The sequence below is a fragment of the Gopherus evgoodei genome, chromosome 5 (assembly GCF_007399415.2).
Source record: "Gopherus evgoodei ecotype Sinaloan lineage chromosome 5, rGopEvg1_v1.p, whole genome shotgun sequence".
In the NCBI taxonomy this organism is placed as follows: domain Eukaryota; kingdom Metazoa; phylum Chordata; order Testudines; family Testudinidae; genus Gopherus; species Gopherus evgoodei.
In genome coordinates this window covers 49883600-49897158 of record NC_044326.1, presented here as the reverse complement: position 1 = coordinate 49897158, position 13559 = coordinate 49883600, and the positions used below count along the sequence as shown (strand labels likewise).

Below are 13559 nucleotides of genomic sequence, written 5' to 3'. Positions count from 1 at the left end.
CTGTGAGGCTGGCAAGTTCCGCACCCCGGAGAGCTCGGGGCTGGAGTGGGCGGCTAGCGGCAGCGCAAGCTAACGGCTTCGCTCCCCTCCGGCTGGCCGGGCAGCGCGGGCCACGCCAACCCCTCCCCTCGGACACTGGCCTCAACCAGGCGCCCCTGCAGAGGCTAGACCCACACAAGCCCCACCCCCTTCGCTGCTCATGCGGGCTTCTAGCCAGACTCCGCCCCGCCCCACGAGGCCTACTGTCCCTGCGCATGCGCTCTATAGCTCTCCCCTTCCCGATGAGGGTCTCTGACGACACATGCGGAGGCGGGACGAGGCTGGAGTGGAGAGGGTCACGTGCTTTCGCTGGCCTCGCTCCCGAGGTGCGGCCTGCGCGGGACCATGTTGCTGCTGGCTGGAGAAGCTCCCCGGCTGACCAGGCCCTGAAGGTGAGACCCGGCCCCCGCCCAGCCGGGCGGTCTGTCCGTGGGCAGCGAGGGGCCCGGCCGTGACCTGGCTGACCCGGCGCTGGGGCCCGACGCCCTGCTCCATGCTGCACCTCGGCTGGCGGCGCCGCAGCCCGCCTGGGGGGCCCACCGGCCCGTCATCTCCGGGCTAGTGCCGGGGTGGGGTGTCTCGTCCTTGCTAATAACGAGAACCCCCTTGCTGTACGTGAACCAGCGCCCCGCATTCCTCACCGCGTGAAGTTTGACAGGAGCCGCCCGCCCCTCCTCGGGGACACACAGACCCAGCCTCCCTCGTTGTGTTACGGGTGTATGGCAGTAACACCTAGTGTGGGGCGCTCCTGCGTGTGACCCCTGGGCCACTACACCTCCGCACCTCCGGCGTGGGGTCCCCGTTCCACCCTCAGCATTCACACCCTACACATGGGGAAGCAATCCCAGGACACGTGCTGGTTCTGAGATTCATGGGCTAAACTTCTGTGGTCAATATTTTAAGACGTTGATACTTGCTGTCTATGAAGGGAAGAATGTTCAGGACAACGCCCCCCTCCCACCTGGGAGGCTTCCCTGCCCCCACCCCAACTGTTTTTCCAAGCCCCCCCCCCACCCAAAAATAGAATAAACCATCAATGACATCCATCCTATGGACATGTTTGTGTATGGATCAGGATTCCCTCTGCTCACTAAACTGGAAGGGATAATTGAGTCGTAACTTCTTAGAAATAGTGAGAGAAATACTTTTAATTGTCAGGAGAAGGGTATCGGTTACATTTGTCTTTAAATGTAATTTTGAGCGAGGCTGCATTAATTCATGATACCCTAATGAAATGAGCTGGGCAAATCTTTCTCCTGTTGTTCCCTTATCTCCAGACAGCGCCTATTAGCTTATCATTAGGGCTCTCAAGCGATTAAAAAAATTAATCATGATTAATCGCATGATTTAAAAAAATCATGATTATATAAATATTTTTTGATGTTTTCCAGATTTTCAAATATATTGATTTCAGTTACAACACAGACTACCAAGTGTGCTGTGCTCCCTTTATATTTATTTTTATTATAAATAATTGCACTGTAAAAATAAAAGAAATAGTATTTTTCAGTTTCCTTAATACAAGTACTGTAGTGCAATCTCTTTATTGTGAAAGTTGAATTTAAAAATGTAGACTTATGAACAAAAAATAACTGCATTCAAAAATAAAACAATGTAAAGTGAGCCTACAAGCCCACTTCTTGTTCAGCCAGTCACTCAAACAAGTTTGTTTACATTAGCAGGAGATAATGCTGCCTGCTTCTTGTTTACAATGTCACCTGAAAGTGAGAACAGCTGTTCCATGGCAGTGTTGTAGCCAGTGTTGCAAGATATTTATGTGCCAGATGTGCTAAAGATTCGTATGTCCCTTCATGCTTCAACCACCATTCTAGAGAGGACTTGTGTCCATCCTGATGATGGTTCTGCTCAATAATGATCCAAAGCAGTGCAGCTCAATGCATGTTCATTTTTGTCATCTGAGTCAGATGTCACCAGCAAAAAGTTGATTTTCGTTTTTGGTGGTTCGGGTTCTGTAGTTTCTGCATCAGAGTATTGTTCTTTCAAGACTTCTGAAAGCATGCTCCACATCTCATCCCTCTTAGATTTTGGAAGGCACTTCAGATTCTTAATCTTGAGTCAAGTGCTGTAGCTATCTTTAGAAATCTCAGATTGGTACTGTTTTGTCAAATCTGCAGTGAAAGTGTTCAAATGAACAACATGAGCTGGGTCATCATCCGAGACTGCTATAATATGAAACATATGGCAGAATGCAGGTAAAACACAGAAAAAGAGACATACAATTCTTCCCCAAGGAGTTCAGTCACAAATTTAATTAATGCATTATTTTTTAATGAACATTATCAGCATGAAGCATGTCCTCTGGAATGGTGGTTAAAGCATGAAAGGACATACAAATGTTTAGCATGTCTAGCACGTAAATATCTTGCAGTGCTGACTACAAAAGTGCCATGCAAACGCCTGTTCTCACTTTCACATGACACAGTAAATAAGAAGAGGGCAGCATTATCTTCCGTAAATGTAAACAAACTTGCTTGTCCTAATGATTGGCTGAATAAGAAGTAGGACTGAGTGGACTTCTGGGCTCTAAAGTTTTACATTGTTTTGTTTTTGAGTGCAGTTATGTAACAACAACAAAATCGACATATGTAAATTGCCATTTCATGATAAAGAGATTGCACTATGGTACTTGTTTGAGGTGAATTGAAAAATATTTCTCATGATTTTTACAGTTCAAATATTGTAATAAAAAAAATATAAAGTGAGCACTGTACACTTTGTATTCGTACTGTAATTGAAATAAACATATTTGAAAATGTAGAAAAACATCCAAAATATTAATACATTTCAATTGATATTTATTGTTTAACAGTGCGATTAAAACTGCAATTAATCGCGATTAATTTTTGAGTTAATTGTGTGAGTTAACTGCAGTTAGTCGACAGCCCTACTTATCATGTATCTAATAGTTTTTTTTTTACTTTTTGATCTTTAAAGAACTGTGAAACAGACAAGCTGTTTATTACAGGGGTGGCCAAACTTACTGACTCTTCGAGCTGCATATGACAGTCTTCAGAAGTTAGAGAGCTAGGCCACACCTGCTGGGGCTTGGGGCTTCAGTCCTGCTCTGACCCTCCCACTCTGCTGGGCAGCAGCCCATGAGATCTTTCTCCCTCGCTGGGCAGAAGCCCCTGCCCTACTACCAAACTGCAAGCAGAAGTCCCAAGCTCCCCCCCACTGTCTGGTAGGTGGACAATGGAGGGAGATGTGAGGGACTCCACAAGCTGCACTTTAATGGTAAAAGAGCCACAGCTGATATGTACAAATCACTGTCCAAACACACACACAGTTGGCAGTTTTTATATTTAACAAGAGAGATAAGAAAAATATCTTGATTAAAATACCTAGAGGACTAGTGAAAATATTCTTAACTTTTCTACCAGTACAAATAAAACACTTGAGATATTCTTCAGTCATTCTCACAACTGTCAGCACAAAACAAATTAAACACTATGACTTTCCTCGCTGATGATAACCCAGAATTCTCTGCTGCTGTCACAACAGCTCTGACTATTGTTGATTTTTGTTGTAAATGAAGTACTGGTCAGTCCTTTTCAGTCACGAAGAAAGTAGTTGCTGCACTGGCCTTGAGGACAGAGAAACTAGGGGAGAGTTTCTGGATGCAAGTGGCTGGTGATTTGGAGAATGGAGAATTATGGTAGCAGTAGATATTCACTTATTAACATCTTGTATTTATGTTGCACATTTAATTTTGAAGATTCCAAAGTGCTTCAGAAAGATCATTGTACCTTACTTAGGTGAAACTCGTGATAGTTTAATAGCACATATCCATACTGCATAACAGAAAATGGAAAAAAAAAAAAAAAAAAAAAGAACTATCCAGATGAAGAGGCATGATGTAGTTACCCTGTGTGGACCCTGGTCAAAGCAAGGGAATTAAACATATCTCCTTTAATGAAAAGTGTTGTGTGATGTAGTCAGGATCTCTTTATTTTTATTTTTTTTAACAGCTCTTCCAGAATAGGCTACCTCTAGCTGCACATTATCCCTTTACACAATACCAGGGTGGCATTCATTCAGCATCCAGACGCTGAGGCAAATGTGACACCTGAGTTGTCTGCTGAACTTTGCTTCTTGTGTAGGGTGATAGTGGAGCATTATAAAGCCTTAGAGATTTTCTTTTGTTTTATCCTCCAGTTCCTTCACCAAATAGTTGATGGCATATGTGGCCGTGCATATTGTCGATATCAGGATTATGGCAGTGTTTGGAATTTGGCAGAATGGATGGAGATATTAGAAGAAACAACAACATACTTCAAAACTACAGTTGGCAAAAATCTGTCAGATGAAGAGGTAAGACTACCATCATTGATTAGATTTGACTTTCTGCCGTCAAGCCAAGTGCTATTGCTATTCTATCCTGAAATATTTATATATTTTAAGTGGGGGTTCATATGTTTAATATAGGATCTGGATAGTAATAAAATAGACCAAATCTTGATCACCTTAAGCAGCTCCCTGTCTGCCTCCCTTTCATCCCCCTTTATTTCAGGATTCTGTGCAGCTCCCTGCATCCTCTCTCTGTTCCAGGTTCTTTGTAACCCCATTTCCTTCCCTCCCCTACCAGCGTCCTTATGCCAGCAGGTTCTGTGTGCACCCTATTCTCACTTCCCCTCCGTGGCAGGGATTTTCTTCACCCTCCCTTCTCCCATGACAGATTCCCCCCACCCCTCCATCACTGTCTCTGTTCTATGTGCCCCATTCCAAGTTCCCCCATTATTCCCTCTACATGGCAAGGGCTTTGTGTGTGCTCTCATTCTCATGTCCCTAATACATGCCTTTCAGGGTTCCGTGGGGTCCAGTCCTCCTCCTCCCGTGCCATGGACTGTGTGTGCCTCCCCATTCCTGCCTTCTTCCACCACGCTGGGAGCTCTGTGTTCCTCCCCCCCCGAATGAGGGTCTACAGTCCTCTTTCTCCCACTCCCCTAAGGGTCCTCTCTATACTGCTTTCCCCTGGGCCAGGGCTATTGTGCCCCCCTTAGTCCATTCTGGGGCCACCCATTCTTCCCACTCATGGCAGGGGCTGTGTGTGCCCCCATACCAGGGATTCTGTGTGCCCCCCCCCATCCGCACATAGCAGGGACCCCCGTAGGAGGGACTCGGCAAACTCTCCTCCCTTTCCACCCATGCCAGGGGCTCTGGCTGCTCCCACACCTTCCCACCTTCCTCCACCATCCTAGTGGCTCTGTCTGCTCCCTCCCCCTGACTAGGTTTCCCCAATTTTCTTCCTCCTTCCACCAGCATTTCTGTGTGACCCCTTCCCTTTTTGCCTGGGCTATATGTATGCCCCATTTCCTCTCTTCCCTCATTCTCTGTCTGGGAGATAAGTCATTCAGTGTGTCAGCATGTTATTTTATTGGGAGGATGAGCAGAGATGAAATGTGGTATTGATATTGTGGAAGACAGTGTGACTATTTTAAGGAAAACTTATAGGTGCTTATAAATACAGTTAGGAATGTATTTATTTCATTTTATGGATATAGCAGGGAGGTAGCAGTCAGAAATGCTAGCTCCAGAATGTACGTGGGCAGCTAAGTGCAGATAAACAGTCAATACCAGTGTGTCCTTTCAAATTAGCACTGGAGAGTTACCTTTTTATTTTATTTTTTAAAGGATGCCTCAATGGATTCTAATTGGAACTTTTCTTTTAAGAAAGGAATCTAAACAGGTTAATAGTATCCTTTTGAGAGACCGTTCTCACAGTCAATGTTTTACATATATTTAATTTACAATTATGGAGATAAACTTCATGGAGTCCATGTTTGCTTATGCACCATAAGAAACACACATGGAGGAAATCAATGGGAAAGGGGGCACTGGATAAGGAAACTTTCTTGAATTTTTCAAGCCTCAAGTGTATTCAGCTGAATTGTTTAACAACAGTGAGTAAACACTTCACAGATTTCCCTAGCACATAAACAAGGCTTTATAGTGAATAAAAATTTCACTATATCTGAGGATGCTTTGGTGGTTGCTTATCTCCACTGTCTGCCATTGTGACCTGTTGGGAGAGGCAAGGGCATAAACTGAATGTAACTCCAGGTAAACAGTTAACATTTTGGCTTCTTATCAGTACAGCTATATCCTATTGTAAATCTAACCTTTTCTGCTTCCATAATTAAAACTCTCTTTTTACTAGCTATTTGCAGGCTGTTCAGCAGTTAAATGAATTGAGTTCAAGCTATCAAGAAGCAATCACAAAATGCTTGAAAGGCAGAAAGGAAGAAATCAGGCATTCACTGGTAGAAAGCATAAGTGCCAATCTCCTCTGCCCAGCTACAGGATTTTGGACTGGCAGTTAAAGGTGAGACACTATCTGTGTTGCTTACTGTCCAGAGCCTAGAAGGCTGCAAACACAGCCTCTGGTAGGCTGCATGATTCAGAGATAAGGTTAGACTTGTATGGATACCAGAAACCCAGAGCAGAAGAATTGCTGGGAAGGCATACAGCTCATGAAAATAAGCTCCCCTTTGCTGTGCTGCATTATTGCCATCTCTTGGATGTTTTTGTGATATTTTGATTCTCCACACACATTAATTTACATCGCCCCATCACAATTTGAGGCCTGACTGGGACACCTTGACTGAATAGAAGAGAGAAAACCTTTACTTAGAATAAAATAAAAAAGTAAAGCTACCTGAAGACTATGTGAAATTCTCTGAACTCATAAATAAAAACCCTCTAGATCTTGAGTAAATGTATGTACGTTTAAGGGATAGATTGACATCAGTTATTATTTAGTTTTATTTTACTAAAGAGAACAGTGCTGCCAAAGTTGGAAAGAACATCTGCCTATTTAAAATGTTCATGCAAAAGAGCACATGTACATCTGCCAGAAATGCATTATAGAAATAATCCTGTTAATATTGCTATGTTTATCTGTCCTTGTTAGTTGTTAAATAACAGACTAGCTTTTTGTCCTAACAAGCACTGTAGATATTTTTTGCTAAAAAAACGATTTTGAACCTCCAAGTCAGTTTCTGACTGGGGCCACATTTTGCAGGAGCTGATAGCATAACATCATGTTGTGCATCAGATGATTGCCTGTTAAGTACTGATCTGTCTCACTGACTGATTTACTGTTGCCAAGATTATACAACCAGACCTATAAAAACACCCAGTTACTGCCTGCAGTTTCTTGTTACTTTCTCCTATGGAGGTTTGTTTTTGTTTTTTTAATTTCGGCTAAGAGTTAATTCTGAATTAATATAACGTGAACTAATTCACAGCTGTCCATTTCTTCCTCTGTGGCTCACTTTTGCTTTATCCTTTATTCCCTTAGTCACCTGTGTAATTTTATTAAAATCAGAAACTCTCCTTTGGGGAGATGCTGCTGTAATAGTTATATAGGACCAGCTGCCTTCCCCTAGTTGTACAGGACCAGAACCAAGTCATAGGCTCTCTGTATCTAGTATATGATAATACTGCCAAGTGAATGGAAAATGTATTCAGTGTTTGCCAGCTAATATGAAAATACCTGCACCACTTCACTCCTGCAATTTAAAGGAATTAGAGCTGTGTACTGTATTTAGTTGCAAAATTGTCAAACTTTCTATTACATTTTTAAAAAAAAAAACTTTTTTACTAGGGCTTATTTAAGTAATAGAAAAACATTGACATGCCATTTGACAAATTTACCAGTATTTATAAAATTGTATATTTGTTAAATAGTATTTGATCAGCTGCAGAGTTGGCTGGAAAGTGCAAAAAACTACTTAAGAATATAAGAATGGCCACACTAAGTCAGACCAGTGGTCCATCTAGCCCAGTATCTTGTCTTCTGACAGTGGCCAATGCCAGGTGCTTCAGAGGGTATGATCAGAACAGGTAATCATTGAGCGATCCACCTGTCGTCCACTTCCAGCTTCTGGCAAACAGAGGCTAGTGACTCTTCAGAGCATGGTTTTGCATCCCTGCCCATCCTGGAAAGCCATTGATGGACCTATCCTCCATGAACTTATTTAGTTCTTTTTTCAAACCTGTTATAGTCCTAACCTTCAAAATATCCTCTGGCAAAGAGTTCCCACAGCTTGACTGTGCATTATGTGAGGAAATATTTCATTCTGTTTGTTTTAAACCTGTTGCCTATTATAGTAAAATCTTTGTTATTCGGCATGTTGTGGGAATAGGGGGTTCTGGTAAGTCAAAAATTCTGGTTAACTAAGAGTTATATTACCAATGGAGGGAGGTAGTTTGGATATGGGAGGAGTCTCAGGCCTGGGGATTGTGGTGTGGGAGGGGTTAGGGCACAGGCTCTGGGAAGGAGTTTGGGGCGGAAGGGGCTCAGGGCAGGGGTTGGGGCGCAGGAGGAGTTTCAGGGTGCCGGATCCAGGTGGCGCTTACCTTGGGTGTCTCCCTGCAGGCAGCGACATGTCCTTGCTGCTCTAGGTGGAAGCGTGGCCAGGTGGCTCAGTGCTGCCTCCACCCGCAGGTGCCATGCTCGCAGCTCCCATTGGTTGCAGTTCCTGCCAATGGGAGTTGCAGAGCCAGCAGGGGCATGTTGCCACTTCCGGAGAGCTATGTGGAGCCAGTTAGGGAGCCTGCCGACCCTGCACCAACTAGACTTTAATGGATATCAGATATGCTGGTTACTAGAGTTCTCTGTTGGTAAAGTGTCGGATAACACAGTTTTTACTGTAATTTCATTTGGTGACCCCAAGTTCTTGTGTCATGAAACGGAGTAAACAACATGTCCTTATTTACTTTCTCCACATCAGTCATGGTTTTGTAGACCTCTATCATATCCCCTGTTCTTTTCTGGTATTTTGACTCTGGTACTTACTCAACAAGTACCAGAGTAATTGAATAGTTGTAAATACTGTTCAGTCAGGCCTACTGTCATCTCTTTTACCTTTATAGTCTTTCATGGCTCGCTCTCTCAGCATTTTCCCTTTTATCTAATCCTGGCCCTTGTTGGATGTATATTTCAATTCTATTGTATAACTTGCATGCAGGAGTTTGAAAACCAAATAAGCAAGAAACTTGACAGTCTCACTGTTTAAGCGTTGGCAGGTCCAAAATGTAATCTGCTTTAAAATCTGATTGCAAAGCTCATGCAACCCAAGTTTTGAGTTGAACACATGGTTCAGTGCTGCTACCTATATTTAACATTATCCTGACAGTGCCCTTCCAAGATAAAGCATAGATGTGGTGGCCTGGTGGACGTATAACATTTAATGGCTCTATTTTAAATGACTTTTAATTCATCATGTACCTAGCTCTCTCCAGTGATAAGATCTCCATGCTGCAAATGCCACTTCTCAATCTTGATTTGGATGTGAAAGAAAATGGTGAATTAAGCCAGTCTCTGTAGAAATGAATAAGGAAGAACTGCAGAACCTAATAAATGCACTGGAAGCAGCTAATAAGGTATTTATTACTGAGTTTTTCTTACATCCTTTCTTAGTTAGGTCCTAAGTACTACAGTCATTTTAGTTTACTGTATTCCTGTTCTTATTGGCCCTTATAGGAAGTAACTTGGTAGTGGAACATGCTTCTTTGGAGTTAGATCTTATTACTGTATTTAGGCTTGTTTATGTTATCTTTAGCAGTGTTCGTTTATCGCTGGCACAGTTTTATAAAAATCATCTCTTCCTCTAATAAACAGTAAAAATTTTTTTTGTCATTTAACTAGTTGATTTTTATCAAACTTTTTTCCTCTGCTGCTATACCCCTGCTTGGAGTTCTCTGGCGTAGGCCCAAAATTTTGCAGCCCCTCTTATATTGTTTTGTTTCATAGTGTTTGGTTACCATGGTTAGCCTGTCTGGTTCTGTGTAGCAAGACAGAGCCCAGGATTGCTACCATTTTAAAGGTTCCCATTCCTTCTACAGGGGCAGGAATGCAGCAAGCACAATAGACAGCTGAGATCAGGATTAAAATTTCCTGAAAGTTGTAGCAAGCAGAAAGAATATGAAAAGAACAGCATTTTAGCTGAAAGCCACATACAGAATGATTTGAAGACAGAATTTCCTCCTGCCTCACAAAGCATAAGTGGCTGAAAACGGACTTTAACACATGAATGGGTTTATCTAGATCAGGGTGGGTAAACTTTTTGGCCCAAGGGCCACATCAGGGAATAGAAAGTGTATGGATGGCCATGAATGCTCACAAAATTGGAGTTGGGTGCAGGAGAGGGTGTGGCTCTGGGGTGGGGCTGGGGATCAGGAGTTCGGGGTGCCGGAGGATGCTCTGGGCTGGGTCCGAGGGTTTGGAGCAGGGCTTTGGAGCTGTGCTCCAGCCCCAGGCAAAAACTGCAGCTCCACTGCTCCACACTCCAGCTCCAGGCTCTACTCCAAAGCCCTGGTTCAGAGGGTGGGGGGGATCAGGGCTGGGACAGGGGTGCAGGAAGGGGTTCAGGTTCTGGCTGGGGGTGTAAGCTCTGGGGTGGTGCTGGGATGAGAGGTTTTGGGTGCAGGAGGTGCTCTGGGATAGGATTGAGGAGTTTAAAGAGTGGAGGTAGATCAGGGCTCGGGCAGGGTGTTGGGGCATGGGAGAGGCTCAGGGGAAGCCCTTTGACCCTGTGCCCCAGCCGGAGCAGGGCTGAGCCGCTGGTGTGGCCCTCCCCTGCGCTCCGGTCGGAGAGGGGCTGAGCTGCGTGGTGCGGCTCAGGAGACCGGCTTAAAATGGCTCCTAGGCCGTAGTTTGGCCACCCTTGATCTAGATCAAGCAATCTTTTATTTCCTGAGGGCTAATAGAACAGATAGAAAGGGAATTGGAACTAAGAATGCCAGTATATCTGACACTGAAAAATTTAATTTTAATGGAAACTAAGTCCCCTGGAATAGTTCCAAATTGGACAATGGAAAGAAGAAGATAAGCAGAAGTAACTTAAACATTTTTGGAGTGTATGGTGATAGGGAAAGACACAGTATTGTCTGACTTGTACATACGTTGATGGTAATCACATGGATTGGAGGTATCCTCAACCAAATGCAGCATTTATTCATGGCACTTCATAAGGTACAGTGGTTTGTTAGCGCTGTTGACGAATGATGTACATGCTTTAATATCTGTTGATTTACTAAAATGACTGTTTACAAACTTCTATCTCCCAGTAGAATGAGTGGAGAAATGATGGAATAAAGTAGAAGGATCCATTTAGAAGTTGACTTCTTATCTCTTAGGTCAAGTTTTTTTTGTTTGTTTGTTTGTGTTTTTAAACTTAGCTGAAACTATTTGCTGTATCTATCCATAATGTCTTAGTATCGTGGCTGCAGTTTGCAGGCCAACTCGTCTAATGTTTTTTCAAGAGTGCTTGGCTACTGGAAAATCCTGGCTTGTAATTCTTAGTGCTTTTAGTATCAAATGCTAAATGAGCAGAAGTATGACAGTAATAGTGCTGCTTTTTTAAAAAGTGGTCATACATAGTTCAAAGTGGTACGAGCACATCTCAGTGTAGTAGCACCAGGACCGGGCCACCAAGCAACCTGACAGCTAGTCATGGCTGGTCGTCATCATCCCAGGTGCAGCAGAAACTTCCATATGTGCCCTGCTGTGGCCAACAGTCGTCTTTTGCTTTTGGGAGTAGCTCTGTGGCTACCTACAGGAACTGTTTCTTCTTGGCAGAGCAGGCTCCTAGGCAGTTGGCAGCAGTTCCTGTTTGGGCCTTCTCAGAGCTGATCACAGAAAACTTTGAGGCCTCTGGGCACCCCTGAGTTCCTTGCAAATGAAGCCAAAGGAGCAGTTGCTCATCCAGATTCTGGGCTACCCAGCCAGGGCTCCTTTAGCCCAGGCTTCAGCAGATGCCAGCTTGCTCGGCATTCTCCTCAGGGTTGCAGGGAAAGATAAGATAAAGTTCTCATACTTGATTGTATGTATTGAGAGGAGGGACTCACTCTGTGACTGGTGTCCATATCTGCTGTGTGAGGCAGAAACCTGCAGGCATATTTGCAGACTGTTTGTTTGTAAGGTATTGTTCAGGCTTCTTGAGCCTGTCACTCTGGCCCTGATTGTAGCTGAGTCTCATTCTTCTTTCAATTTCTTTCTGAAGGTCGTTTTGCAGCTGAAATGACGAGACTTTGACTATCAGTGACATCTGTTGGCGATGGTTCCACAAGAGACTGCAAAGAGAATGGAGATATTTCTATGAAGTGGGAACGTAATGATGCTATTAAAGTACTGAGTTAAGCGAGCCATACTGATGTGGACCAGAAGATTTATCAAAATTTGCTGGAAAAAGAGAGCCTGCTGTCCACTAGACCCAAAACACAGTTGCCTTGTAGAAAATGCTGAAAGTTATATAGGCCTATGAAAGACTACAGTAGCATTTATGAAAAATTTGAGTGCTGTGTTTGACTTTGGAGAGGAGATTTTGCAGATGTACATAAGCTTGTTTTTGTTCAGAATAAGAAATCTTGCCTTCACAGTAACTTATACATAACAGTGTAATATGAGTTGCTTTCCTGGGAAAGGTAAGCACACCTGTGTCCTGGAACATAAATATTTGATACTTGTGAATAGCAAAGTAATAAACAGTTGATGCTTTACATAGATAATGGCTCTTGAAAATTTAAAGATCTTTAAACATTCAGAACCTTCCGACCTGTGTCTTGCACATAATTTGTCTTGAATCTGCTCTGAAAACTGACCAGTGTCAAAGTTCTAAATAAGAAACACATGGCTTTAAACTGACAAGTGTGACTCAAAAGATAATCAAGTGGTGGCTTTGCAGAACAGTAGGTCAGCTATTTCCAAAGTGTGTCTGAGTGTATATGCTGTACACAGGCTTCAGAATAGTGCTCCCAGCCCAATATAGCCATTTTTCTGCAGGGAGGGTGTTACACACCTGCAGAGTTTGGGGGCAGGATTTAGACTACATGCAAAATTTCTAAAGAGAATTTATTGATGCCAGAAATCTTCTGATTCAGATAATTACATGGTTGTCTAAATATTGACTGCTGATCAAGTGGTTCTTGGTTCAAACCCCACTGTTCTCTTTGGGGGAGGGATAGCTCAGTGGTTTGAGCATTGGCCTGCTAAACCCAGGGTTGTGAGTTCAATCCTTGAGGGGGTCACTCGGGGATCTGGGGCATAAATCAGTACTTGGTCCTGCTAGTGAAGGCAGGGGGCTGGACTCAATTACCTTTCAAGGTCTCTTCCAGTTCTAGGAGATTGGTATATCTCCAGTTATTATTAAATATCAAAACATTTAGTTGTATTTAAGTAGAATAGAAAAACATTTATGCATTCATTTTATTTGCAGTGAACTGTAATAAATTACCATGTTATCTGCCTTTAACAAATAAATTCTTGTGACTCTCTTTCAGCAGAAGGATGCGGAAGTGTAAAGGGCAGGATCCTGCTTTCATACCCAGATAATAGTGATTTGTGAGGTACAAGACCCAAGACTATCATTCATTTCAGTAGTGAGGTTCCCATTGATTTGTATAGGAGCAAGACATGAATTCAGATTTACATCTCCAAGAGAAAACAATCTGTAGGCCATATCCTCACCTGGCATAAATCAATTGGAGCTTTGCCA

General features: G+C 43.2%; 1 protein-coding gene across 1 annotated transcript; it reads left to right on the top strand.

Moving 5' to 3' along the window:
* Positions 1-394: 394 nt before the first annotated feature.
* Positions 395-12570, top strand: COMMD8 (COMM domain containing 8; the record flags this gene model as incomplete). The annotated part of the gene is given in 8 exon segments (XM_030563537.1): positions 395-409; positions 411-431; positions 4216-4371; positions 6228-6338; positions 6340-6382; positions 9297-9371; positions 9374-9447; positions 12069-12570. Coding segments are annotated over 8 exon segments (516 nt in total), but the record flags the coding sequence as incomplete, so codon positions are not given.
* Positions 12571-13559: the final 989 nt, after the last annotated feature.